This window comes from Penicillium cataractarum, assembly GCF_028827025.1.
Source record: "Penicillium cataractarum strain IBT 29864 chromosome Unknown utg000009l, whole genome shotgun sequence".
Classification (NCBI taxonomy): Eukaryota; Fungi; Ascomycota; class Eurotiomycetes; order Eurotiales; family Aspergillaceae; genus Penicillium; species Penicillium cataractarum.
In genome coordinates, this window is record NW_026622745.1 from 3,387,094 (window position 1) to 3,414,337 (window position 27,244).

Here is a 27,244-nt window from a genome sequence, read left to right on the forward strand (position 1 = left end):
AGAAATACTCCGTGCAAGTCTACTGTATAAAACCCCTCGGCCCCTCCCGAGAGGGATATCTCGATTCATTAAACCCAGATAGACGTACTTTGCTTTGCTCTTTTTCAAGGCAATATGAACCACGACAATCTCTATGGGTATATCCCGTCCATCGCGGCGGGAGTCATCTTCATCATCCTCTTCTCTGGCACAACCATTTTCCATGCTGTTCAATTAACAAAGGCCCGATGCTGGTACTTTATTCCCTTCTTCATTGGAGGTATCTGTACGTTGACCATTTTTCGAACCTACCCTATACGACAACAGCTAACTCTCTCTTTCAAATCTACAGTCCAAATCATCGGATACATCTGCCGCGTCATCGCCCGCAATAACCTCTCCTCCGTGGGCATCTATGCTATGCAATCGGTGCTAATCCTCCTCGCACCCCCACTATACGCCGCATCAATCTACATGGTCCTCGGCCGAACAGTCACATACCTCAACGCCGAAAACCTCAGTCTCGTCCGCGTCCGCTGGATGACCAAGATCTTCGTCTCGGGCGACGTTTTCTCGTTCCTGCTTCAATCCGCTGGTGGTGGTCTTATGGCCTCGAGTAAGACAAGTACTCGCAACACAGGCTCAAACGTCGTCATTGGCGGTCTAGTCGTGCAGCTTCTTTTCTTCGGATTCTTCGTCGTCGTCGCTGCTATCTTCCACTATCGCATTGAGAAGAATCCTACGTCCAAGTCTCAGAATGAGAGGATGATGACTAGGGCTCAGGGCTGGCGTCAGCGTAATTGGATGACTGTGTTGTTGGCTTTGTACGTGGTTAGTGTGCTGATCTTGGTTCGGTCCATTTTCCGCCTTATCGAGTACAAGGGTGGGTTTGATGGATATATCATGACGCATGAGGCATTTGGGTATATTTTCGATGCCCTGTTGATGTTCATTGCCATGGTTGTTATGAATGTGTATCATCCCGCGGTGATTCTGGGAGATGGAAAGGGTGGAGGTATGCGGTACCCTGAGTACAACGAGAATGTTCGGCTGTAAGGGAAGTCTTTGCATTATTTTCATTTCATGGTATTATAGAACAGGGGGGATATCCAACTTTTGTGACACGCGAGCGACAAAATATAATAGATCAGCGAATCATGAGAACAGACTCCTAATCAAAAACAAAAGCTCGGAAATCATATCTCATGTCATCATGTATAAGGTCTGTATTCAACACTGCGGCGGACTTCATAACTCTTCCGCACTAGACCGTTACCCAACCCGTTGGCATAAAGGTCGGATCGAGGTCTAGGGCCGCCCGAGCCACGAGTTGAAACAGGCAGCAGGCTTGGCCCATAGTCTAGCTCCCCACTTCTACGTGTTCGTGCCAAACTGATAATTTTCTCAATTTCGAGAGCCTGGAGCTGACCCTCGCTGCGGTCAACTGCAGGAGTAGGTTTGTCTCTTCGGGATAGCCAATGTCGACTGCGGAGGGTTCCCCATCGGAAGAAATCGCCAATATCGTCCACAGACAGCGCAAGCAAAATAAGAGGGATTGAAATGGCAAATCCAATGCCAAAGGTATATCGAGAAACATATCCAAGATTCAGATTCTCGAATTCTTTCATGTTGATGGTGAAGATCGACGTAATAAAGGACAGTGGCAAGAAAATAATTGTGACAATGGTGAACACCATAATAGTCTTGCTTTGCCGGGTAGTACCCGCTGCTTGATCACGAGCGAAACGGGCTTCAAATGCGTTGGCATGTTTTTGCTTGAGGTCAAGTAGATCCGTAATAGAGTGGTAGATACGCTCGGCTTGTTTATCCATACGATCGATATCTTTCAGATGCATGTCGATCATGCGTTGTTGATCCTTGAAACGTTTCTTGACATCGACTTGGGAAATCTGCTGTGCCAGGTAAACCGAGCAGATAACGTCCTGGAAATCCACCAGAACATGCTTTTGGTGTTCCAATACAGTACGAATCATGTTCAGTTCGTCTCGAATATCTTTCGTCTCGGCTAACAGATCAGTTTCCTCGCCGATATCCAGCAGGCGATCGACGAACAGCGGCTGGCCATCGTCCAGGTAATAATCTTCATCGTCAGAAGGTGTGTCTTCCTCTGGTGCATCACGACCCGAGATGGAACGCGCTGAGCTTCGCGACAAGGGATTCAATTTTCGGTGACTCTTCAACCAAGCAGATGCTTGCACGGATGCATGGTTGAAGCGATTGAAGAGCAGCGTCTCACGGTCAGTCGCAATACCGATAGACGACTCAAACATATCCAGGAACTGATACTCATCGTCTCCAAGGCGGTGGCGGTCGAAAACACCCGAGCATCGATTGGTAATAATGATCGCCAGGTCATACACCGACCTCACGGGGTCTCGAGTCTTGGAATTGATGTCCTCGATGATTCCATCCAGCACATTCAGGGGATCATTCTTCGGCTGGTCCCATCGTTGCGGGAAACTAGTCACAATGAGATTCGTGCCGAGAACCCACATCCACAACTGATCAACCATGAAGATCTTAGGATCAGTGCCTGGCCCTTCACGACCGGGACCCTTGGTCTGGTATCGATATACCACCTGATCCTGGTCACGGCTCTGAGTGTCGATGTTCGGATAGAAGAACTGGTCTAGAGTTCTACGGACGTGCAAGGAGGTTGTCGACGAGGACAGATGCGCATCGATCAGCATCTCATCACGCGTGCGAATTCGTTTCATGCCACTGGGCTGGAAACTCAACATCTCAGCTCGCTGGATTGCCTCTTGCATCTTCTGTCTGCGCTCCGCGGTTTCAAAATGTAGGTACGGCATGAAAACGCAGACATTGCAAGCCGCGTTATGACTTGCTTGAGGATCCCGGCAGAGACCCAAGGCAGAAAGAGGAGATGGACGAGCTTGTTTCTCCGACGGGCCCCATGGCGATTTGCTTTTGACCTCGGATTTGGGTGTTCCTGGGTTACTCCCCGATTTACCGGGTTTCTTGTTTTTGTTCTTCTTCCCCGGGGCACCCCCACTGCTTTCATCATGAGAATGGGAATCCACCCGGTCAAGTTTGCCGCCGGGTCCCTTCTGTTTGCGGTACGTGGAGCTGGTATCCGTCATGATCGAAGGGGCAGTATCTGATTGTTGCCTCTCTAGCTTTTCCTCTTCTCGCCGCTCAAATGAGCGAGGTGTATGTTGACACAAAGGCCGCATGAAATGCGAGTGTATCTTTTGTCCGCGATGTTGATAGTTGAATGATTTCTCGAGACCCTTGAACCCATCGACGTCATGCGCACCTTCTTCGATGAATGACTTTGTGAGAAGTGCCTCGACCCAAGCCATGTTATTTGCGGGAAGATGAATCCAGCGAAAGTCAGTGGCACGGCTATCTGCCGGCACAGTGGTCACAGCTTGCTTGCGAGGATTCTCAGGATCTCGGCCATACAGCAGATTAAAGACCGACATTCGTTTTACACGGTTCTCATTGTGGAAATTGCCAAAGTCGACCACGGTTGCATCAAAGGCTGCAGAGGCATCTTTCACATCGTCCGACAGAGACTCGACATTGTTGAAAGGCGCCAACAGCAAAACGATATCTTTGCGCTTAAACTGCGCCGCTCGCAGGAAAGGCGTGCTCCCAAAGTTATCGCGTACACGACGTTTCAAATCCGGTCGTTCCAAAAGACTCTTCACAACATCGGTATGCCCACCTTGCGCCGCGAGATGCAAAGGGGTCACGCCGTTCAAAAGTTGACTATTGATATGCGCCCCGGCACGCAATAAGATACGAACGATCGCCTCGCATCCTCGTTCACAGGCATTATGGAGCGGCGTCCATCCACCATCACTGCAAGCATTGACCGCAGCCTCATGCTGCAAGAGTAATTGAACGATATCCGCTCGGTCATGCGCAGTCGCAATATGCAACGCGGTCTTCCCTCTCAACTCTGCCGCATCAATATTCGCCTTGGGACCGTCCGGTCTGGTCAACAGTAACTCCGCAAGCTTCCAATTCCCCTGGGCACAAGCCCAATGTAACGGCGTCCTCCCCAACTCATCCTGTCCCTCAATTCCATCAACCAGACAATCCGTCCGGAGGAGCAAGGTCACAATCTCATCACCCCATCCCCATCGACACTCCTTATCTGCTGCAAGATTATGAAGCACGTTGCGCTTCCGATGATCTCTCGCATTCACATTCGCCCCGCGCATAATCAGAAGCTGCAGCACATCGGCATGGTTCTTCCACGCCGCGGTCATCAACGCCGTACGTCCCTCCTTATCTGTAGTATCCGGCGAGGCGCCATGGTCCAACAACAGGCGCACAACTTGATAGTGATCGCGCTCGACGGCGCGGAGGAGCGGTGACGGCCGATTCCCAATTACATCTGTCTTTGCGCCGAGGTTGAGCAGAAATTCGGTCGCGGCGACGGATCCTCGTTCGGCGCCGCGCATAACGGCTACACGCAGGAAATTATCGCCGAATTGGTTGTACTCGCGCGCCAAGTTGATTACCGTGCGGAGGGCTTCGATGTCGTCGTTTTCAGCTGCGCGGAGCAGTCGTGGCTCCAGGCGCTCGTGGCCATCGCTGGCCATGCTGGCGGACCGGGCCATTCTTGGGGGAAGGGGGGGGGGGGCCGGACGGGGGGTTGAACTCGGTTTCGAACGGTCGGCCAGTAGATATAACTCGGTAGGCGGGTCGTTATTCCATCATCCCCTGTACTCAGTGTGAACGGGGTCGTCTTTCCCGAGGCCGGAGAAAGTTTAGGGACCCGTTCGCGATAGCCAGAGCACAGACAGTTCTGTCTGCACGGAAGAGGAGATTCAGATCTTCAAGGAGATTCAAGGACCCGAGGTCACTCATTATGTAAGGAAGCGATCTGCGCTAACCTTATGGCGAAATTGATCTCTCTGTCCTGTCTTGGTCCAGACGGGACGGTTTGATTTTTGACTGCCCGCAGCTGTGGCTGCTGCGCCTCGTATTATCTCCCTTTTTTTGGCCGTCGGCCGCCACCCGTGAGTGGGTGCGACATTAGCACGTTACAACGGCGAGTTTCTGCATGCTCTGCGGATGACCTCGTTCTGTCAAGGCGTATCCGTTAGGAGTAGGCCAGCTAGACTGGGGGAAATAAATCTCGAAGCAATTGGACACAGATACATTGGAGCAAATGGTACAGTTCCTGGTGGACCGCTTGGTTCCATGGTTGACGACCCTCCAAGGGGAAGAAAGACAACAATCGCAACTAAATACTATACAATTACACAAGATCTACCAATAAACACTACATATACTATAGAAGTACTCATAATCCAATACTAATACAACGTTCCATTATGCAGATATTAGAATCTCTATTCTCTATCGGGCAGTCTCCGACAAATCCGAACAAACCAATTACGAGAAACAGGGGGGAATCCAGCACACTGAAGAAGGGAAAATGAAAGATAATAGAGAAAACCAGAAAAAAGGAATGGAAAAAAGAAAAAAAAAAAGGCACAGAGAAAACCCGATCTCCATCCTCCGGAGATGCTGATGCTGATATGCTGAATAATTATGATAAAGGTGCTGCTGCTCTCTTCCATGCTCCGCTCCTCTCCCGTTTAATTAAAAGGCTGCTTTTTTTATCCTCTTCGCATCCCTGTGCATCGCGCCGATCCAACCCATGTCACGAATAATGCACCTATTGACAGACAAGAAAGAAAGAATCTCGAAAAAAGAAAGTGTGTGAAAAAAGCGAAAATTGAAGCTGAAGAAAACCACCATCCCATTGAATCTCGAACGTGGAAGAAGAGGAACGATCAACAAAATCAAAAAGAATTAGTGCTTCTTCTTGTCCTTTCGAGGAACCTCCTTCAAAATGTCATCGAAGCTCATGTTCGGGTTGAAGCGACTAATGGGTCGAGAAGGAGGCTCGATGGGAGCAATGCCTGCGGGCAGAGGCAAAGCCTCCAGACCCGGATAGATCGAGTGACGATGCTCAACACGCTGGGCAGCACCGGGGGAGCGAGTGCGAGGAATCGCTGGCGGGGGCGGGGTGAGACCACCGTGGGCATGACCCATCATTGAAGGCGGGTGCGGCTCGGATGAGGACCCAGCGGATGACTGCTGGCCCTGGTAAGGAGAAGAGATGGAAGATTCATCCTCCCCATAGGCATCCTCGACCATCGGGGGCTCGATAAGGGCACCAGCCTCGGCCCACTGCTCGGCCACTTGCCAGCAGTGGCTGCGTCGGTAGACACCTTCGACACCGTTGATCACGACATCGGACGGCAGGCTGACCACACCAGCACCACCAGCAACACCAAACCAGGCCCGAGCAGTCTTGGTGTCATTATGAATCCAGGGAGCACCGCCACGGGGGGCAATGCAGAGGAAGTACTCGACACCTTCGTTAAAGCGAATCTCGGGAACGTCCACAACCAGCATGGGCAGAGATTGGAGCACGGCGTATAGGAAGATCCACTGTCCGCAGCGCAGCTCGAGCAGATCATCCACGCTCTTGCCGTTGGCACATCGTCGCTCAAACTGAGTGAAGCTCTCGATGAAGGGGGTAGGCCGCATGCTCTCACGAGTGTATGATCCCATGAGGACGGCGTTGATGTCGGAGGCCTTGAGCTTCTTGGCACGGTACTTGGCCTCCTTCTTAGCGTCCAAAGGCTTGCGGTGCAGCCCTTGCACTGACGGCAGCTGAGGCACGTCGAACGGAATGGGAGGCGCAACGGGAGGAGTACTGCGGTCATACTCGCTGAGCACGTGGCGGAGAGCACGAATCATGATAGCCTGGGTGTCAGTGGGCGAGGGATCACCACCGGGGCCGGAGGAGTCGATGGTGCGGGTAGTCAGGTTGGTGCGGTCGACGAGCAGATCGTAAAGATCGGTGAAATCACCATACAGGTCCAGAAGGAGTTGGCGGTTAAGTCCGCTCTCTTCAAATGCATTCTTCTTCGAGCGAGCCTTGGGTGGCCAAGCACCGTACTTGTTGCGATAGTAGTTGATGGTGAAGCGGCGGAACTCTTGGAAACTGGCCTTCCAGTTCTTGAAGCGGATGACCTTGCTTTCTTCGGATGAGGTCGAGTTCGCGAAACCGGAGAAGACTGAGGGGAAATCAAAGTCATCTAGCTTGCCATATAGGCCCCGCAGACGGGTGTCCAGGTCGATAAAGCCACGCTCCAGGCGCTTTTGGGTGATCGGGTGGATGAAGCTGTATTTGGGGCTCCGGAGCTGCTTGAGCTCATCTAATTTGCCAACACCGTGGGTGAATCCCTCCAGGTAGAGCGGGTAGTAGCGAAGCCGCTCACCCAGTACGATGGCTTCGATAGTCTTCTCACGGCTCTTTCGCACATCCGCCAGACGCAGCTCGTCACAGTAGTTGCTGAAGCTGGAGGTAGCGGTTTCACCAAAGTTGGATCCGTCCAGGTTGGAGAACTCAAATCGGGACAGCAAAACGGCCACATCCATGAAAATGCTGAAGAGGGATCCAGACTTGGGGGTCGCAATAAGGGATTGGCCCAGCAGGAAAGCAAATAGGTTGCGGAACAAGAGCAGAGTCTCCAGATCCTCTTGCGAGAGTTTCGAGTGAGGGCTGGACACGTCGCTGTTCAGGGGAATTGGGAGGTACAGATGCAGCTCCTGAATCTCATCGCCACCGTCATCGACAAAGGCCATCCGCTGGCTACCCGAACTATCATTGTCATCGTCGTCTGCCAACCGATCCTGCGGGGTCAACGGCGGTGAGATTGGGCTCTGAAGAGAAAGCGTGCGTGTCTGTTGCTCCAATCCACTCTGTTTTGAGTCGGTGCCTCGCGCGAGGTATGTCAGAGACGGTGATTCGGCAAAGATGGTGGAATCGACTTTGAAGGAAGGCGCCCGGCCGGTGTTTTGGGGGAAAAGGTAGACAAACGTGTCACCTTGCTCGTTCCACAGCTCGGCAATCTAAAAAGGCGCGGGGGAGGGTTAGCAGAGTATTCGAGGAGTTTGGTCACCCGTACAGTTCGTCGTCATCTCCCACGTACCTGGCCGCCTCTCGACAAAGGTTCCATATCGTAGACCACCTTCTGGTCCAACCCAGCGATCCAGGCACTTGGCAAGGCCGGAGTTGGCATCCGCTTGTCCACCGAGCTTGCACGCGACCGAGCCATCATACCGGGCATCCAACTTCTGCGTTTCGATGGCGTGCCCGGGCGAGAGTCTGGCGTGGACCCTGGGATGGCCAACCCGGCCGAACTGGAAGGACGGGTCGAATCGCGACCCCTGCTGCCCGGGCGAGCATCGGTAGGTGAGCTGGGCGCACTGGTAGCTAGGTCATGATTGACGGCCAACAATGACGGTGGGGGCGGGAGGCTTTCGAAGTCGAAATCCACGGGACCGGCATTCGGGACGGTCCTTGGTTCTGAGAAGACCGCATTGGGAGTCGACACATGTCGAGTCGGTCGTGAATTGCTGCGTCGCCTCCTGTCCTGGGATAGATCTCCATTCAATCCCGGCGAGGCCGGAGAGCCCGCATTTTGATCCTTGTGCGAGCCCAGCGAAAAGAGGGAGGAAATACGCTTCGCCGATTTAACGGGAGCTGACAACATCTTCTTTTTTCAGATGCGCTTTAGGAGGAGAGAGAGGAAAAGGAGGATTGGTGAGGGGACGAGGAGGGGAGGAGGGGGTAAGAGGGAAACGAGTGTGTGCTGAGCACCTCGAAGGTCAGGAGAAGACGAGGGTTTCAGCGAGCTCGTTTTGGGTCGACAGAGTGGACCAAGTCAGAGCCGGGCGGAGCGCAAGAGGGGGGGGGGGAGGTCAAGCCTTGCGACGCATGGAAAGAGGAATGACAGAGCAGCGCTAGACGATGCAGTAGACAGCCGCGAGGTTATGATCGAGGTGGTAAAGGGGAGAGTTTTGGAGAATGGATCGGCAGGAGGGGATTTGCAAGAATGGCAGGGAGACACCGCAAGGGAATGATGAAACTGTGGTCAGAGCAAAAAAAAAAAAAGTATGTAGAGAGAAGGAGAGATCCAAGAGAGAAAAACTAAGGGGTGTTTCAAGAAAAAAACAAAAGTCAGTAGCTATCTAATTTTTCTTGAACAGTCTTTAGAAGGAGCCTTAACTAGAAAAACTAAAACTAAAACTAAAAAAACGGAGGGCCTTCGATCCGGTTCCTTTGCATTGCCAATAATAGCAGCTCCGGCACTGATGGGGTTCCCTGTGTCTCGGTGGAGCCCTGCAGTGCGAAAACTGGATGAACATACGAATCATGAGCCCCCAAGAGCCCTTGTGCTGACTGTCCCTTGGAGAACGGATATCACTGCGATGCTACTCCATGAATCTGATCTCAGTAGATGAACTACGGAGTGTACCGTAGTCGGGTGATCGCGAGAATCATATACTTGGGAGAGTATATCTATATGGCCACCCCCTTCCTGACCGACAAACTAAATGATTAACTAACTAGCTTAGCTCCATCCTGGCTAGCAAGTATAATTAATAACAGGTTACAATGCTCCATACTTGCGAAATATTATCCAAGTCCGAGAGCCGTGAAAATTAGATTGCGCCTCGACACATCAAATGCCTGCCTGGCAGCCTGGCGGCGGAGCATTTTTAACTCTACATTCATACTAGTCCGAAGTACATCGGTGTCCTATGGACTTATACGGAATAGTAGTGACACGACAGCCCGCTTGTCTCGATTGGGGAGAGTTGGGCTGTGTCCGGCAGCAAGGCATAAGTTCACTAGCGAGCGGCAATTACCTTTGGGTTCACATCACTAACTCGATTTTGAATGGCCCATCCAATTGGGTCTGATTGATAAAACACGCTTTGCCGCTTGCCGCTTGGTTCCGACCGCACTCCCGGGGTTCCAAATTACCATTGTCATAGTGAAGCAGGCAATGGAGCAATAGTCGATAATAATGCAGAATGAGTTTTACAGGAAATTGACGCTAGTAGGAGACTACTGTATAGATGGCAAACCGAAAGGGGAAAGGGCGTAGAAGCATAACTAAAATACCGACGGTGAAATTTCCACTAAACTAAAGAAGCAGACTACTTACGGGAGTCTCGAGCGAGAATCTAATCTTACGGTCGCCGTTATTGTCCTTTTTCTCAGCTAATGCCTTGAGGCGCTACGACTAATCTGACGCAAAGCTTCGCATCATAATGTCTTATGTAGTAGCCTAGACTTTAGAGCAGAGACTGTCTACTACAAACCATTGTGAACCAGTCTAGTAGGCACTGTACTAGGACGGAAAATATACTTCTACCATGCCCTTAAATATACTTTGAAAACGTGATCGATATTAGGTACTCTCCTCTGATGGAACCTTAATCCGATGGCATCATCTCGCAAGTTCCTTGTGCCTGTTTCCTTTCCCTTTCCTCCTCACCCAAGGAATCGCTGATCGTGTGTCGGTCAGGGCCCACGGTTCCATCGTGCCAAGCGTCGACTGACGTTATCACTTACATCTTTCCCTGCGCTTACCCCAAATCCATATTTCCGATTCCTTTTGACTATCTCCCTCCTCCAATCAATCCCACAGTCATGATGACTGCGCCCCCCAACCAACAACACAACCAACCGCCCATTGACCTCCTCTGCGGCTGGCCGAATCCCGCGCTCCTCCCCGCCCCCAATCTGCTCCGCTCCGCCACGACCGTTCTGACGACCCCCTCCATTGCTCAGCCAGGTTTGCTATATGGGCCTGATGAAGGCTATGAGCCTCTGCGCGCCCACGTGGCCCAATGGCTAGAGAGCTTCTATCAGCCCTGCCATCCCATTACGCCCGAGCGCATTTGCATCACCGGTGGGGCCAGTCAGAACCTCGCGTGTGTCATGGCCGTCTTCACGGACCCCGTCTACACGCGCGCAGTCTGGATGGTCGATCCCACCTACCATCTAGCTGGCCGTATGATGGACGATGCGGGCTTTGCTGGGCGGGTCTATGGGGTCCCTGAGGATGACGAGGGGATTGACCTAGCCTTCCTGGAGAGCGGATTACGTGCAGCTGAAGAAAAGGCGCATGCCGAGGGCAACACCGAACCGGTATCGACCTGAAATAGACAATTGATACGGCAGTCTGCCTCCGTTTTCGAAGCAGACTGGCGCATTATTGTCGCATTCTCACCATCCACTGGACTTATCTCAGATAAGAATCCGGAAAACAAATAATCGCTGACACCTCGACTAATATTCCTTTTCCCGCTTCCAGAAATTCAAGCCACCCCGGCCCTGGCGCAAGATCTACAAATACATCATCTATGCCGTCCCCACATTCGCCAACCCTTCCACCAAGGTGATGTCCCTGGGTCACCGAGAACAATTGGTTCGACTAGCTCGCCAGTACGATGCGCTACTGGTCACCGACGACGTTTACGATTTCCTACAGTGGTCGCCAACTCCCGGGGGTAAGCTGGCTGCCCCCGAACACGCGTGCCTCCCCCGCTTGGTAGACGTGGATCGTTACCTGGACGGCGGCCCTGTTGATGAATGGGGCCACGCAATAAGCAATGGCAGCTTCAGTAAACTGCTCGGCCCGGGAGCTCGCACTGGATGGGCCGAAGCATCCGAAAAGGTCGCTTACGGGATATCACAAGTGTATGTCTTGCCCTGCTTGTACTTCTTTGTCACTTCTTTTTGCCTTGTTGCTATTCGTCCGAGACAGAGCCGCATATGTATAGGGTGCGGTACTATGGGTCAAGTACTGGAGTGGAGTATACGGTTCATGCGGGAATGATATTATGAACATGCTCTATATACCATCCAGCTAACACACCTTCCTACAGAGGCTCCTCGCGCTCCGGCGGCGCCCCTTCTCAGCTCTGTTCCACCATCATTGATCAACTACTCCCCTCCGGCTGCCTAGATACTCACATCCAACAAGTCCTCCAGCCCGCATATGCAGAGCGGTATCACACGTTACTAGGCGCAATCCAGGAATACCTAGTCCCACTGGGGGCGACGGTTGCTTCACCATCCGAGACCGTTGCGGGCGGGTATTTCATCTGGGTTACCTTGCCACCGCCACTACTAGCGGCAGATATAGTGAAGCGAGCCCAGCAGGAAGAAAACCTGCGCTTAGCGCCTGGCACGCTGTTCGAGGCTGGCAGCCCACAGCCGCCAAGCGATCGGTTCGCCGGCTGCCTGCGCCTCTGCTTTGCGTGGGAAGAGCCGCGTCACCTGACCGAGGGGGTGCGTAGGCTCGCACGCGTCCTGAAACATGCGCTTGAGTAGCGCAAAGGATCGTGTACTTGGTGGTGTAATTAACTACCTAAAAGAGAAAGTGAAGCCAAATTGCCACTGGGACTGTGCTCGGAGGTGGGCGGACCGTCCCGGGCGAAAGAAAGAAAAGTGGACGAGGACGCGTGGCAGGTACACTAAAGGCAGCAATATATACATATCGGGAGTATGGAGACTCGGGGATGTCCTCCCGGTGCCACCGCCAATACCAATACATACTAGTAGTATAGGAATACCAAAATTTAAGATACTAGTCATCATGTTCATTCTAGAAGGCCTGTTGGAGTATTGTATGTTGGAATACTAGCTAGAGCGGTGCTACGTATGTTTTAGGTGAGTAGAAGGAGCAAGCACAGCTTGAACCGCGGTTTGGCGATCAACTCGACTGGCCCAAGGAAATATGGTTCGCGACCAAGGTACTCAGCTATTCTTACCCAAGATCCGGTTTACGATTCAATAATTTTCCAATTGTCCGAGCTATTCTTCCAATAATGCGAAGGCTTAGTCAGACGAGTCCCGTGGAACGATTGTTTACTCCGAGAGCTCCCCTCTAGGTCAATAACCCGACATAAGAAAGGCAAGTGAGGCACGATCAAAGATCTTCTCACTACGACGAGGATCCCAAACATCTCGCAATGCCATTGGCTCGGAGAGAAAGCGAGCACTGCATCCGCGCTAAACCAGAAAATCACGATCGCTCGGCGAGGGCGGGTCCCCCAAGGCTCAGGGGCTGGACAAAAGCTTGGCCAGTCGTGATGATCTGCCCGATGCAGATGGCGCATCTGCAGCCCACAGGGCCGCAGTAAGTCCGAGACAACCGGGAGAGGATGATAAAGAAGAGATGAAGGAAGTGGCGTCTAGTCTAACACTTCAGGGAGAATTCTTTTTCTGAAGGGCGGGCGTTGACAGCCTCCTCCTTCGTCATCAGGAATCTCCCTCCTTTGCTGCCCGCGCCGGAATGTTCATCCATAACAATCTGTATCCCTGCCAAGCGGCCCTCACAGCGCTGAGCGGGGAGTCTTGTCGATGGAACTCCGTGGCCAGGGACGCGACCCAGTGGACTGGTGAGTAGAGGAGTTGTCTAGCGAGGCGGGACGCAGGCATGATAGGCTGGTGCCGAGCAACACTCGTCGTGACGAGAATGGACATCAGTGCGCGCGTTCTAGCCTGGGGAGTTGCACGGTTGTTATCGCTGCCACTGCCGTTGCCGTTGCTGGGCTCGTCCTGCTCCCCTGATAATCTTGTTCTTCAAGTTACATGATTCGGGGCTGGTCTCCGTTCCTCTCTCTCCTCGTTCGGTCCCCGTTGTGACCAGGGTTGGCTCCACTTGTACAAGGACAAGGGGAATTATACCACCGGAGAGAGAGGGGGGGGGGGGGCATACCAGAGGCGCTGGCCATGTTCGCGCCGTCCCACATCCCGTACATTGCTGCCATGGAAGATGTGCCAGGGAAATGATTCCCCCCTCCTCTCGAGGCATCCGACGCGACAGCTCCATGTCCATGCGGACACCTCTCGATGGATGGAATGGATGATCCGCCATAGTTACCATGTTTTAGCAGAGGGATCGCGATCCCTTTGGCAGCCACCGCGTAGGAAGAGCTATTTGGTATATAGCGCGTAGAGACCCCATAGACCTTGTGGACTTTTCCTTGCCCAATTCCTGATCTTGTCTTCTGGATTATACCCAATCCTATCGTTTCGGGACAGGTTTTCCTAAAATCTTCATCTCCGAGCACTGGCCGTATATACCGGTATATACTGGCTTCTGCGATTGATTCGTCGAATCGAATTCTTATTTTCACGGGTCTGCGCCTAGAGGAAATCGTGAGCCCGTGGCCACTCCTGCTCATTTGACGAACTCGTCTCCCGACTCGCGGGTTGTTTCCACCAGTGAATCTGCAACACTCGGCTTTGGGATCGCCTCCTGCCAGTGTTTCATCCCCCGACAATCGCGTTTCAAGAGTCGGCGTCGTTACGCCCGTGGGATTGTTTGATTGGGCGGTGCTGGTGGATTGCAGGGCGCTGTGTGGTGTGATTGGCGCCGTGGGAAGTGATTCAGGGACGATACGTGCAGATTACGCTGGTAATACGCCAAAGGCTGCCGAAGTTGGTTACCACAATTACATTGCAAAAGTAAGTGCAGTTTGGGCATCGCTCGAGAGTTATTCTTCTTCTTTTTTATTCTCTCTCTTTGATCCCATTTGATTGTTGCATTCCTTTTCGACTTTTCCCTCTTCTTTGTTCCTTTCTGTTGCCTGCGGCTTCATTTGGACGTTTGTCTTTATAACGCCCATTGTTGCCCTTTCGTTCCTTTCTTTGCGGGTCGAAGTATACATCCGGTCTCTTGCGATCAGGTAGTGGGACAACCATTATCGACTATCGGACCAGACCTTCCTTCGCTTTCCATCCCTCCTTGTTTCTACCTGGGGAAAGCAGTCTTCGATTGCTGCCTCCCTCAAATCGCTCCTTCTTGACTACTTCCGTTCACTCACTCTCGACCCTCCTGCCGACGCTGCTGGTTTAAGCGCCGTCAGGAGTTCTCATCTTTTTATCAATCACTACATCAGTACTGGTTACTGAACTTCGCTCTCTCACAGGGATTCAATCCGTCAACTTAACATTAGAATCACGCGCATTCGACTCGCTGCAGGTTCAGCGACTAGCTATCTAGAAGATGGCGCGTTTCCAAACTTCCATCATCATGTTCTTCGCCCACCTCATTCTCCTGCTGGGTCTCCCGACTGCCCTGGTTGGCGCTATTCCCGTGACCCCTGCTCCTAAGGAGCTGGAGCTGGCTGCGTCAAAGCGTGCTGCTTCTAGCTACTGGGTTGGCACTATCAAGCGCCAGGGCACGGTGCCATTTGGCAACAGCAGTGACTATCAAGTGTTCCGTAACGTCAAGGACTTTGGCGCCAAGGGTGAGTCACGAGATATTGAATTTGCATTCATCGCAAACGACTAATATTTGGAGAATAGGTGATGGATCAACCGATGACACTGCGGCTATCAACAGTGCCATCTCCTCCGGTGGCCGCTGCGGCAAGGGCTGCGACTCGTCTACCACTACTCCCGCCCTGGTCTACTTCCCACCTGGTACTTATGTCGTGTCGAAGCCCATTGTTCAGTACTACTACACTCAGATCGTTGGTGATGCAGTTGATCTGCCCGTCATCAAGGCTGCTGCTGCATTCTCTGGCATGGCAGTCATCGATGCCGACCCATATGAGGACAATGGCGACAACTGGTACACCAACCAGAACAACTTCTTCCGTGCTATTCGTAACCTTGTCATCGATCTTACTGCTATGCCCCAGAGCTCTGGTGCTGGTATTCACTGGCAAGTCGGTCAGGCTACCAGCCTGCAGAACATCCGCTTCGAGATGATCAAGGGAGGTGGCTCAGCCAACAAGCAGCAGGGTATCTTCATGGACAACGGATCTGGAGGTTTCATGTCCGACCTGACTTTCAACGGCGGTAACTACGGCATGTTCCTGGGCAACCAGCAGTTCACCACTCGCAACCTGACCTTCAATGGTTGCCAGACTGCCATTTACATGAACTGGAATTGGGCCTGGACCTTCAAGTCTGTCAACATCAACAACTGCAATGTCGGCCTGAACATGTCTACCTCTCCGTCTAACCAGACTGTTGGCTCCGTCATGATGCTTGATAGCAAGCTTACCAACACCCCCACCGGTATCGTTACTGCCTGGACCAAGAACAGCATCCCTGTTGGTGGTGGTACCCTTGTCTTGGACAACGTCGACTTCTCTGGTTCCACGGTCGCCGTCGCTGGTGTCGATGGTAACACTATCCTGGCTGGCGGTTCTGTCGTCGATAGCTGGGTGCAGGGTAACACGTACACTCCCTCCTCGTCCGCTTCTGCCAAGCGCGCATACCGGTCCGAGGAGAATGATGACAACACCGAGGTCGTCACCATTGTCGAGACTGTCGTCAAAACTGTGACAGCTTGCCCTGCGACCAACAGTGCCGCTACCCTCGCTACCAACGTAGCGACTAGTGCTAACACCCAGGTTACTACTCCCGTTTTGCCTACGGGCACTGATTCTGGCGATCGCTCTGTTGCATCGCAGGCTGCAGTCTCTTCAGCTATTCTATCGGGTCTCCCTGGCATGGACAACAGCTGGCTGTCTTTCATTGGTTCATCAGGACAGACCTACGAGGTTACTGTCCCAACCACCCAGACTCCTGCGGCAACCGAGGAGACCACTGCTACCGTTCCTGCCGCTGGGGAGTCTACTGCCGCCGTTGTTGCGGGATCTAGTGAAGCAGCCACCGTTGCCGAGACTAGCCAGGCTGTTCCAGTTGTAGAGACCTCCAGCGCAGTCACCGTCGCTCAATCTACTGTGTCATCCGGCACATCCAGTGCCGTTGTCTCCCATGGTACTGCTTCCAGCACTAGCTCCAGCTCTAGCAATGGTTCTGGTACCTGCAAGGGAAGTGCCAATCAGGCTGTCGAGTCTGCTCGCACCCAAAGCACTATGAAGGCCAGTTCCATGCCCAGCGATCTTCTGACTGGTGGTGCTGTGTTTGAAAAATCCAAGCCCCTCTACGAGTCTCTTCCGGCCTCCTCGTTCGTCAGTGTCAAGTCCGCCGGCGCCAAGGGTGATGGAACCACCGACGACACTGCTGCTCTTCAGAAGGTTCTGGATAGCGCCACTACTGACCAGGTTGTTTACTTCGATCACGGTGCGTACGTGATTACCTCGACCTTGAAGGTGCCCAAGGATATCAAGATCACCGGTGAGGTCTGGCCCATGATCATGGCCCACGGCTCCAAATTCCAGGATGAGAAGAACCCCATTCCTGCTGTGCAAGTTGGCCAGAAGGGCGAGTCTGGATCCGTCGAGCTGAGCGACCTGATCATCACCACCAAGGGTGCCGCCCCCGGTGCCATTCTCATGGAGTGGAATGTCGCTGCTTCCTCCCAGGGCTCGGCGGGTATGTGGGATGTTCACATTCGCATCGGTGGCGCTGCTGGTACTGGCCTCCAGAGTAATACTTGCCCCAAGACTCCTTCCCAGCAGACCACGCCCAGGACTGAGTGTATCGCCGCATTCCTTCTCCTTCACATCACTGAGAAGGCTAGCGCATACATTGAGAACTCCTGGATGTGGACTGCTGATCACGAGCTGGACCTCGCCGACCACAACCAGATCAACGTCTACACTGGGCGTGGCGTGCTCGTTGAGTCGCAAGGCCCCGTTTGGCTGTGGGGTACAGCTTCTGAGCACCACCAACTGTACAACTACCAGGTATCGAACGCGGCGAACGTCTTCATGGGCTTGATCCAGACCGAGACTCCCTACTACCAGTCCAATCCTACTGCCCTGGTCCCCTTCACGCCTCAGGACTCTTGGAACGACCCCGACTTCTCCACTTGCACCACTGCCTCTTGCAAGAAGTCCTGGGGTCTGCGCGTCATGAACACTTCTGATCTGTTCATCTACGGTGCTGGTCTGTACAGCTTCTTCGAGAACTACGCGCAGACCTGCCTCAACACTGAGGACTGCCAGGAGAACATGGTCGAGGTCGACTGCTCCGATGTTCACATTTACGGCCTCAGCACCAAGGCAGCCGTCAACATGGTCACCTCAGCCGCTGGAAAGAGCATGGTTCCCGAGAAGCCCAACATGAGCAACTTCTGCTCGACCATCGCACTTTTCGAGCAATCTCTCTAGACCTCTTTTTCCTTTCTCTACTTGTCTCCCTCGGGACGGTTGGACCGTCCTTCGTTCTGTTTAATGATTTCTCACCACTTTTCATCCGAGTCTTGTCCCCCCCCCCCCCCCCCCCCATCTCATCTGGACCTTTTTCGTTTGAAGGGGTCGGATTGTCACTTTATTTCTTTTTCCTAGAACTTTTTGTACTTGCAATGACCACTGTGTCATGGATGGAATGGCATGGGATTGATTGGGGTGGGTTGGAAAATAACACATAGTGAGTAGGGGATGATTCTCTTTGGGAGGTTTGCATCTCGGGATTCTATTTGATACCACGGGAATTGTTTTTTTGGTCATTAGGGCCGCGGGTATTTATTTTTCTTGTTATGAGAGTCGTTAATAGACATGTCATTCATAGAATGAAACCATCGTAACCCACGCACTGGCATTCTGGCCGTTCTTGCCTTCGTAATCTAGGTAACAGTAAAGCTACCACCTCGCCCTGAGCAACCTGATCCCTCACCCCAATACTCAGGCTGATCGACCCATTTAATCTCATTTTATTACCAATTTAGTATTCATCGTGGCGGCGGAAGTTGTTCATTCCATTTCCCACCTCCTGCCGACCCATCAGGGTCATATCCAGCAGGTGATACGTGGACAGGATGATCTCCAAGCCACGAGACGAGGTATCATAGGTGTGAAATACCTCATCACCTTCCCGGAAGAACGAACATAGTCCGAAGTAGCCGTTCCCGGGCTTCCAGGTGATAATCTCTCCCTGCCCCTCGACTTCAGCCCACGTTTTGTGCGTTTTCGCAGAACTATAAAAAGGGAACCTCCAGCCCATCCGATTCCTATAGGCGGTGACTTCAGACAAGGGCGCGGTAGCCACGGCGACGAACGAAGTATCCCTGCTCCAGAGGTGGCGGAGATCGGGGATATGGTCCATGCAGAATGAGCAACCCACGCAGCCCTCAGTCTCATGGGGTCCCAGCATAAAATGGTAGAGGATTAGTTGTTTGCGCCCGTCAAATAGGTCCACCAGGCTCTTTGCTCCGTCGGGTGTGTCGAATTGGAACCTAGCTGGGTCGTGGATGCGCACCATGGGCAACTGATGGCGCGACACGGCGAGCTCCTGTAGCAGGTGGGTTGCCGCTTTCTCCTGCTGAAGAAGACGAGATCGAGCAGCCTGGTACTCTTCGGGGCTGACAATGTTTTTCTAGGAGTGGTGAGTGAAATCCACGAGATATTTGCGAGAGAAGCATACCTGGCTGTCCATTGTTGCAAGTTGCGATACTATGCCTGACGCGTTTGAAAGAAAAGAGGTGTATTCTTAAAACAAGGGCCGAATTTATGGGTAAGCGCCAATCAGCAGACAAGACTTAGTATCACGTGTAACAACGAAAAAGGAAAATCGCACCAGGGAAGGTTCCTCGTATCCAAACTCAAATCACGGCGTTCTCCTCATTCGCTGTGGAACTCTTCTTGAAGTCTAGACTGCCTGCTCTCCATGACAATGTTGTCGATGACGTACACGTACCATGCTTAACTCTCCCTGCTTCCTGTGGGCAGTACAGAGGGAGTAGATTTATTATGCTCCTTCCTCTCCCTGTCCGAACCTTTTGTCTGGCGCTCAACTTATTCTGGTTCTAACAGCCTACAATGTCTACTGAAACCACCAACGCAGCTAAGGCCCAGCAGGAATGGAAGCCTCCCCAAGAAGGCTCCCCATGTTGGGTGGAGATCCCTGCACGGGATACTGAAGGACTAAAAGTTGGTTCGCGGACATACGGCGACTCTGATGAGTTTTGTCTGTCGTGGTAGCAAGGTACTGGATCCCACTGACCACTTTTTCTCTGGAAAGGCGTTTTATAGTGCCATATTTCCGTCCTGGGAATGGAGACCGGCTCAATCGGCTGAAGGCCAAAGCAAAGTGCAGCAATATAGTTTCGCTGAACCGAAGGGTAAGCCAACAGTGATGCGCAGCTCATTAAAATCGCTGAATGGGGTTTCCATCTTAGGGTTCGCGGGAGGCATCGTCCAGATGCCGGAGGGCTACGCTCCAACAGAGCAGATTATGGGCAGTGGGATGACCGTGTACTACTCGGTCGATTCCCTTGATATGGTCAGTCCTGGTGCCCAAATACCCCAGGAAATGCGTACATTTTCCAGAAGATTGGCAGGCTAATTATATCAGATGGAGAAGAGAATTCACGAACGTGGTGGTAGTACCTGTCTCGGCAAGACAACTGAGAGTTCTCATGGGTGGTTTATGAACTTCCGTGATCCTGAAGGGAACCGATTTGGTTGCTACGAGTTTCGTCGTAGCTAGGTAGTCTTGGAGGGTATTTCGCAGTCGTTGCTTTTCTAGCCAAGTGGGCCGTTTTGGAGTGGCAACGGGTAACCAGGTGTTAATACCACTGCCTCTAATTCTCGTGCAAGCTGCTGAACTTCTTGATATTTGAATCGTCGAGTATCTACTCAAGAAACAGCATAACATCTTTTTTCCGATGTAGTTTCACCGTGCTGGTAGATATTCTAGTAGAGAAGAACAACGAGGGATACAAACGCTCATTTGGATACTTTAAAATTTGTGCAAAAGCTGGTCTCCTTGGTTCATGGCACAGACATGAACAGGATCGGTGTCCATGACTGGACCGACTAGCCAAAGACATTATCCATATGCAAAATATCCGTCGCCACCATACTTCCCAACATAGAAAAGAACTCCGAGTCTGGCGTAGGTAGCTCCTCAAACATGTTCACTTCAAAGTGCTCGCCCCGATCAATGTCGTTGCCCACGTCTTCCTTGCGACTAATCAAAGGCGCCGAACTCTGGGACCGTGATCTCTGACTCGCTTCAACGACCTTTTCCAAGATATGTAAAGTACCCCAAACATTCAGATCCGGGTCTTTGACATAGCTTTTCACGTCGCTGAGGATTTGGATGGCTGTTTGGAAGGGCTTGCTACATATTGATCCGTACTCCTCGGGACGATGCGAGACGGCAAACATCATGATGGACAGAGATGTGAGGAGCAATTTGATCATCGTGGGTAACACGAGTGGACTTTTTTCGCCCGTGTTGATCATTTCTAAGTGCAGGTCGACTGATTTTGCGGCAGCGGTGACGAGAGTATTTGTTGAGATTGGGTTTGACATGAGATCTCTTATTGAGCCGCTCGCGCTTATTTGGGTGAGGATCCCGATGTGGTGCACGCGGAGATGGCTGAACTGTTTTAGTCCGGCTTGTAGCCAGGGTGGTGGGGCTACTGTTGGATCTAGGTTCTCGAAGTCTCCTGTTGGTATTTTGTCGAGGAGCTTTTGGAGTTGGAAGTTCAGAAACTCGGCCCGTTCCTCGCTGTTTTTGGTTTGAGGTGATGGGGCGTTGACGACAGTCCATGTCTCGGAAAGATTCCTGTCCAGGGAGATCATGGTTGATATATAGGACTCTTGCGGTTCCTAAATTCACCGGAGAAAACCGTTAGTAAAATTATCCTAGTCGCATGCACTTGACTTTGCTGATGAAGAGCCATACTACCGTGAGTGCAGAGATATTGATCTCTCTGTCATGGAGTGTCCAGGGTAGGCCGGTATGGAAACTCCATTGCCTGTCCAGGCGATAGACACAGGCAAATAGACGCTTCCAGTCAGAAATTCGCTGTGGGGGTATCTGCGGATCTTCGAAGAACCTTGATCGATGGAGGCCGAGCTCGAGACACAATTTAGCAGCCACTCCTGCTATTCGCCATGCTTTGATTGGTCTTTGTTTGAGGCCTAGATATATAGACTGTGTCGTAGGCGGGGTTTCCCTGGGGTTAATAGGGGCATGTGTATCTGGAGAGGGCCTGAATAGCTCACTAGCAATATTGCAATCACAATATCCTCAATCTGAGGCTTCTCTTGGTCGAAACAAGACTCTATGCTCCAAATTAGCTGACCCTCGAGGTCAGAGGTTAAAGAGCTTCCTGTGTCGTCTCTGAGCAGCAGGGCGATTGCCACAACAGCCTTTGTGATCTCCACGTCGATCATATCGACGTTGATGATAACAACGTGGGAAGTATTCTTGAACAGTGAAAATACAGCGTTTATAGCGTTACGACCCAGGTCTAAGCTGACGCAAGGATAGAAAGGGTACACCTCATCTCGAAATATGGTGAATAACCGAGTGACCTTGGCGTGACCGAGTTCCAGTAAAGGGCGTGCAGCTTGTAGTGTGTTGATCAAAGCATCAGGGAATTTTAACTCGTCTTGATTGACTGGATGTGGGCCATCTTCCGAGTGTGGAGGAGATAGTAGGCCCCTTTCTCTCATAGCATCCTGCGTGAGGCTTAGGGTGTGTCCAGGATCCGTAGGGGTGAGAGGTTTATTTGGCTGAGGTAATTCGTCGTTCTCTTGTCTTCGTTGCAGACAAGAGGATCTGTGTGAAGGAGCGAGACCAAAGCGGCCAATGGATTGTTGCATTTGGTGACAGATTCTGTTCATTCGCTGAACCGCGACTTCGGGGTCTCGAATGGCTGGCTGTGAATCGAAGCTATTGTTTGACGATTAGATTTGATGTATCAATGATTGCAACGATAGTCCATCGTATTCAGGAAGTCATACTCGGCAGCTTCAGGCTGGAACGGCTCGTTGTAGGTGCATTGGCTATGGAGCTCCTCACAACGGCTGCACGGCTGGTTGCCACTACATTTGACCTTGCGAACCTTGCATAGGGAGCTATATCAGGTCATCAGCCGGGCCTTATTGTACATGAAATGGAAATGACTTACCAGGCCATCTTTGCATATTTCTCTCTCTTTCGGGGCCTGGGCTCCCGAAGAGCATCCGGCGACCTCTTACCCCGAGACTGAGTCGATGATGTGGCAGCTTTCATGTTGTCATAGAAGCAAAGGATCAAAATAAGTGATAGAAGACATGGCTCAGGGGATGAGCCGCTTCGTGTGCTTTTTAGAAAGGCACCAGATCTGCGCTCCCCGCACTCCTCACGTAGTAAAACGAATGTGGACTAGTCATTCATTGCATGTACCAATAGTTATCCAGACAGATTCTGGGGTTCCACGAGAGGCGTGGGGCGGGGGTGGATACTGTATCAACAGCTCAAGGCAATAATGGGCGTTGGAATCGGACTTTACCCCGCACAGATGGCGATGAAAGAAGGGTTCAATGGGCTAAATAGAAGCTAAAATTACCGAGATAGATTGCCATCGGCAAGGCCAAAGTCAAGGGGTGCCGATGGTCATTCTGATTGGATTTCCAAATGGGAGGCTTTGAGATGTTCAAGTCAGGGTTCGGAGTTCGGATCTCGGAGATAAAAGTCCAGCCGTTTGCCGCTTACGTACATCTGCCACACTACACCGCTTTTTGGGATCCAGAATGAAGTAAATAATCAGACTTGGTTGTTCATGAATCTCCTGCTCTGAATACAGGAACCAAATTTTGAGGCAATTGAACATCCAACCAACTGAAAATCAGTCCTGATGTAGGTGTTTGGTAATCCGATGGGATTGGACTCCCTTGAAACCCCCAAAACCTCATTATACATCTTTTCCCAACTCTGCCTTACCGACCCTGCTTTCATCTTAGTCAAGAGATCCATAAGTTATATTTTCCTTCATTAAAGGGATTCAGCCTCATCACCATAGCCCTTGGCGTTACTCGTTGGAAATTTTAAGAGATATTTCACATATAATAGACTCAATGAAGCAAGACTGAGAAACAAAGCAATGGTAAAGAAAAAACGAAGAGGGGATATCTAGTTTAAAATAAAGTAAGAGTACCCACCTATGCGACGTTTGAACTTGATACTTAGCCGACATTGAGAAGGAACACTATATTATCCATGCTAAATGGCATAATAAATCCGGTGTATACGTATTAGACCTGCTCGGGTACATGGGAACCCAAGCCGGCTATCGTTTATGAGAGATGTGGACCTCCCGTAGGCCTCTTTCTTCAGAAATTGTCGGACTCAAGGCGGTGACCATAAAGTCGTGATTATACACACAAGACGATAGTGTGTATAAGGATTGGTAAATACTCAATGTGGTATCTGAATACACGGTTATGAGTCTATCGGTCGTGCGTACTAGCAGAAGTACCACGATTGTGGAAGAGTACCACCGATCTAGAAGAGAGATCACAAAGGATGATAAACTTGATTCAATTTAGTTAGGAAACATAGCAGTATTTATATCTTAGAAACATGGTAAAAGATCACATAAGAAAGGATAGAGAATTGGAGTGTTAGATAGTCTCCTGCCTAGATAGGCAATTCAGTGCGAGTATGCAATTCAATGCGAGATCGTTGAGGATCAATCTGATAGATCTTATAAAGAAGATCTAGATGTAGAGAGGGGTTATATGAGTGGGTCCTTCGTCATGTGACCCCACAACATCCATATGTTGACAGAAATTAACATCCCCGTAAGATTCAACGGTGTATCATCTAGAAAGTCATTGCATTGTCATAACTAACAGTCCGTATTTCCATGGAACCTTATGGCTGGGATGTTTTGTGGCAAGCAAGCGTGAAGGAGCCGCGGCGGCAAGTTTCCGACTCCACCGGAATCACCTCGAGTTCCGCGGAATCTGAGATGATCGATAGATGTCGGTAATTTCGATTGCCTACCGACTACAAGTATGTCCAATATTTCAGAGCAGTATTGTTAAAGGTCTACCAAGATTTTCAATTTTTATTTTATCTATCGCGAAAGAGCAGTTAGCTACATTGCCACACGACTGCATCATGGCCGGACCAAAACTTGACTTTGGGGGATTTCCTATTCCTTGGACACCTACCAACCGACCCGAAGATGAAACGGATATGTATCCGTATAGGAAGCAGACCAGAAACACTCAAACTCTTCCTGTGGGCTGGAGATTTGCAGATGGCAGGCGTCCATTTCACCAGGAAACTATCTTCGATGAAGTGGTTGAGATTCCGCTCAGAGACGGAGTCAAGGTTTGTTAAACATTCGATTCCTATAGAAAACATGAGTCCTAAATGGCTGCCCTCAGATTTACTGTGACATTTTCAGGCCCGTCACAGATACCAAGATTCCGGCTATTTTGGCAGTGAGCCCATACGGTAAAAATGGACACGGTATGTACCTGACAGCAGCCCCTGTCGAACTGGAACAGTTTTTGACAGTGATATTACTGTAAGGATTTCGCATCTTCGACAATATTCCCTTCCGACTTGGACTACCAGAGAGCGCCACATCTGGCCTTGAGAAATTCGAAGGGTAAGCAAGTCCTAATAGAGGCTGCAGGATAGCACATACTGACTACGAGACATAGACCCGATCCTGCGGAGTGGTGTCCTCGGGGTTACGCAGTCGTTAATGTAGACATCCGAGGTACTTGGGATAGTGAAGGTAATCTTTACATTGAGGGAAGCCAAATGGGTATGTTGCTGCTCACGAGAGAGAAAACTATCTGGTCGTTAACAGCCGACAGGTCTGGACGGCTATGATACTGTCGAATTCATCGCAGCCCAACCTTGGTGTAATGGTGCTGTGAGCATGTGTGGTAACTCTTGGCTGGCAACAGAGCAATGGGCAACTGCCATCGAGAAGCCACCATCGCTCAAGTGCATAGCGCCTTGGGAAGGGTTCACAGACAAGTATCGTGATCTGATATGTCGTGGTGGCGTCCCCAAATACAATTTCGCTTCCTTCATTTTCAACAAAACGATCCGTGGCCGAAACCAACGGGAAGACATTGGCGAAGCGCTCAACAAGTGGCCTCTATTCAACGGTTACTGGGAGGACAAAGTCTACGACACCAGTGGTCTGACTCTACCCATCTACGCGCTAGTCAGCTATTCGTCAGGAAATCATGGAGCTGGTACTATGAGAGGCTGGAACCAAGCTGCTTCAAAAGACAAATGGATCCGCTTCCACCCGACCCAGGAGTGGTTTGATCTTTACACCCCTAGGTATATTGATGACTTGCAACGATTCTTCGATCGGTATTTGAAGAATATTGAGAATGGCTGGGAAGAAACTCCCAGGGCTAGAGTGTCCATCCTCACTTATGGAAATCGGTTTGAGTCTGTACGTTGGGATACAAAACCGCATTTGAAACTATCTGACATTTCTTTTTTTCAATAGGGCCCCATGTGGGATGTTCCATTCGCTAACTACCCAATTCCATCAACCGAGTACCGCAAACTCTACCTGAGAGACTCTGGAAAACTGGATATTTCCATGCAAGCCCACGAGGGCTTCGTCGCTCATCACGCGGACAGCTACCAAGCGAAACCGTCTGAATTTGTGCTAAAATTCGACAAAGCAACTACTCTTGTTGGTCACTCAAAGGCTGAACTCTGGATGTCTTGTAAAGACAAGGATGACATGGACGTTTATGTCTCCATCCGGAAGTTGAGCAAAAGCGGCGAGGTGTTGGAGCACGTCAATGTTCCCTGGGAAGCTCTTCCAGAGGGAGTCAACACCCAACATGATGTTCCGATGGCACAGACTGTCAAGGTGAGCAGTTCCATTCAAGAAGACATATTACCAAAATGAGGTATGACGGCACGCTAACAAGGACTATGATAAAGTATACTGGACCTACTGGTATTCTCCGGGCTTCGCATCGCGCTCAGATCCCGGAGCGGAGCACCGCCATGATTCCTTATCACCCACATGACAAGGAAGAGAAGGACCCTCCAGGAGAGATTGTGAAGCTCGAGATTTCCCTTTGGCCCATGGGCATCCATTTTGAAGCAGGAGAGAGCCTGCTATTCCGTGTCCAAGGCTTCATTGATACGAGCTCTGATTTCCCCAGTCACATCGACAAGAAACTCGACAATCTGAATGAAGGGCGACATACAATTCACTTTGGTGGAAAGTATGACTCAAAGGTTATTGTGCCTTTTACTGCGTTGCCATCACAATAGGCTGTGTGCGACGGGCAATAGCCGACAAGACGAACCCCAGACTTGGTCTACTCCCTCCACTCATCGCTCTCACGTTCCGTGTTCTGGTCTTGTGAGAAAGAATACCATCGTCAACACTCAGAACAGTCCAATTGCTCAGTGTTTAGACAGCTCTTAGAGGACCACCTCAATTCAATTCAACATTTGGGTTAGAGAAGTAAAAGATTGCCTTACTTTTGCGACATTAAATGTGAAAGAAGATTATCATAAATTCCTGAAAGTGCCTGAGAGGAATGTAAGTCTCTCATTGCAAGTGCAACGAGCTTTGGGACATGAGTACCCATGGGATAAAAGAGCAATCTCATGCCTCGATAACCAAGGCAGGAGCCCCCAAATTTCATGCTATGTGACATAGAATAGATGTATCAGGAGGTGAGACGATTTAATAGTGATCATTGATACGATGGC

At 51.0% G+C, this 27,244-nt stretch overlaps 10 protein-coding genes across 10 annotated transcripts; 5 read left to right on the top strand and 5 right to left on the bottom strand.

Moving 5' to 3' along the window:
* Nucleotides 1–114: 114 nt before the first annotated feature.
* On the top strand, nucleotides 115–1,035 carry N7496_011826 (RTA1 domain-containing protein; the record flags this gene model as incomplete). Its single annotated transcript, XM_056704739.1, has 2 exons — nucleotides 115–265; nucleotides 332–1,035. The coding sequence occupies 2 exons, from the start codon at nucleotides 115–117 to the stop codon at nucleotides 1,033–1,035; spliced, it is 855 nt and encodes a 284-aa protein (XP_056550699.1).
* Nucleotides 1,036–1,190: 155 nt separating this feature from the next.
* On the bottom strand, nucleotides 1,191–4,595 carry N7496_011827 (ankyrin repeat protein; the record flags this gene model as incomplete). Its single annotated transcript, XM_056704740.1, has 1 exon — nucleotides 1,191–4,595. One exon carries the CDS (start codon nucleotides 4,593–4,595, stop codon nucleotides 1,191–1,193), a length of 3,405 nt encoding a protein of 1,134 aa, XP_056550700.1.
* Nucleotides 4,596–5,799: 1,204 nt separating this feature from the next.
* Nucleotides 5,800–8,558, bottom strand: N7496_011828 (uncharacterized protein; the record flags this gene model as incomplete). Its single annotated transcript, XM_056704741.1, has 2 exons — nucleotides 5,800–7,914; nucleotides 7,995–8,558. 2 exons carry the CDS (start codon nucleotides 8,556–8,558, stop codon nucleotides 5,800–5,802), a joined length of 2,679 nt encoding a protein of 892 aa, XP_056550701.1.
* A 1,949-nt stretch (nucleotides 8,559–10,507) lies between these two features.
* On the top strand, nucleotides 10,508–12,196 carry N7496_011829 (aminotransferase-like domain-containing protein; the record flags this gene model as incomplete). The annotated part of the gene is made up of 3 exons (XM_056704742.1): nucleotides 10,508–11,008; nucleotides 11,175–11,560; nucleotides 11,749–12,196. The coding sequence occupies 3 exons, from the start codon at nucleotides 10,508–10,510 to the stop codon at nucleotides 12,194–12,196; spliced, it is 1,335 nt and encodes a 444-aa protein (XP_056550702.1).
* Nucleotides 12,197–13,126: 930 nt separating this feature from the next.
* Nucleotides 13,127–13,629, bottom strand: N7496_011830 (uncharacterized protein; the record flags this gene model as incomplete). The annotated part of the gene is made up of 2 exons (XM_056704743.1): nucleotides 13,127–13,434; nucleotides 13,587–13,629. 2 exons carry the CDS (start codon nucleotides 13,627–13,629, stop codon nucleotides 13,127–13,129), a joined length of 351 nt encoding a protein of 116 aa, XP_056550703.1.
* A 1,250-nt stretch (nucleotides 13,630–14,879) lies between these two features.
* On the top strand, nucleotides 14,880–17,907 carry N7496_011831 (glucan endo-1-3-beta-glucosidase; the record flags this gene model as incomplete). Its single annotated transcript, XM_056704744.1, has 2 exons — nucleotides 14,880–15,123; nucleotides 15,182–17,907. 2 exons carry the CDS (start codon nucleotides 14,880–14,882, stop codon nucleotides 17,905–17,907), a joined length of 2,970 nt encoding a protein of 989 aa, XP_056550704.1.
* A 394-nt stretch (nucleotides 17,908–18,301) lies between these two features.
* On the bottom strand, nucleotides 18,302–19,171 carry N7496_011832 (uncharacterized protein; the record flags this gene model as incomplete). The annotated part of the gene is made up of 3 exons (XM_056704745.1): nucleotides 18,302–18,331; nucleotides 18,599–19,111; nucleotides 19,160–19,171. The coding sequence occupies 3 exons, from the start codon at nucleotides 19,169–19,171 to the stop codon at nucleotides 18,302–18,304; spliced, it is 555 nt and encodes a 184-aa protein (XP_056550705.1).
* A 383-nt stretch (nucleotides 19,172–19,554) lies between these two features.
* On the top strand, nucleotides 19,555–20,224 carry N7496_011833 (uncharacterized protein; the record flags this gene model as incomplete). The annotated part of the gene is made up of 4 exons (XM_056704746.1): nucleotides 19,555–19,712; nucleotides 19,768–19,856; nucleotides 19,914–20,017; nucleotides 20,090–20,224. 4 exons carry the CDS (start codon nucleotides 19,555–19,557, stop codon nucleotides 20,222–20,224), a joined length of 486 nt encoding a protein of 161 aa, XP_056550706.1.
* Nucleotides 20,225–20,553: 329 nt separating this feature from the next.
* Nucleotides 20,554–22,768, bottom strand: N7496_011834 (Zn(II)2Cys6 transcription factor domain-containing protein; the record flags this gene model as incomplete). The annotated part of the gene is made up of 4 exons (XM_056704747.1): nucleotides 20,554–21,354; nucleotides 21,754–22,426; nucleotides 22,498–22,611; nucleotides 22,665–22,768. 4 exons carry the CDS (start codon nucleotides 22,766–22,768, stop codon nucleotides 20,554–20,556), a joined length of 1,692 nt encoding a protein of 563 aa, XP_056550707.1.
* A 1,872-nt stretch (nucleotides 22,769–24,640) lies between these two features.
* Nucleotides 24,641–26,797, top strand: N7496_011835 (CocE/NonD family hydrolase; the record flags this gene model as incomplete). The annotated part of the gene is made up of 7 exons (XM_056704748.1): nucleotides 24,641–24,856; nucleotides 24,913–24,997; nucleotides 25,061–25,139; nucleotides 25,195–25,301; nucleotides 25,354–25,952; nucleotides 26,010–26,384; nucleotides 26,459–26,797. The coding sequence occupies 7 exons, from the start codon at nucleotides 24,641–24,643 to the stop codon at nucleotides 26,795–26,797; spliced, it is 1,800 nt and encodes a 599-aa protein (XP_056550708.1).
* Between the last annotated feature and the right edge of the window lie 447 nt (nucleotides 26,798–27,244).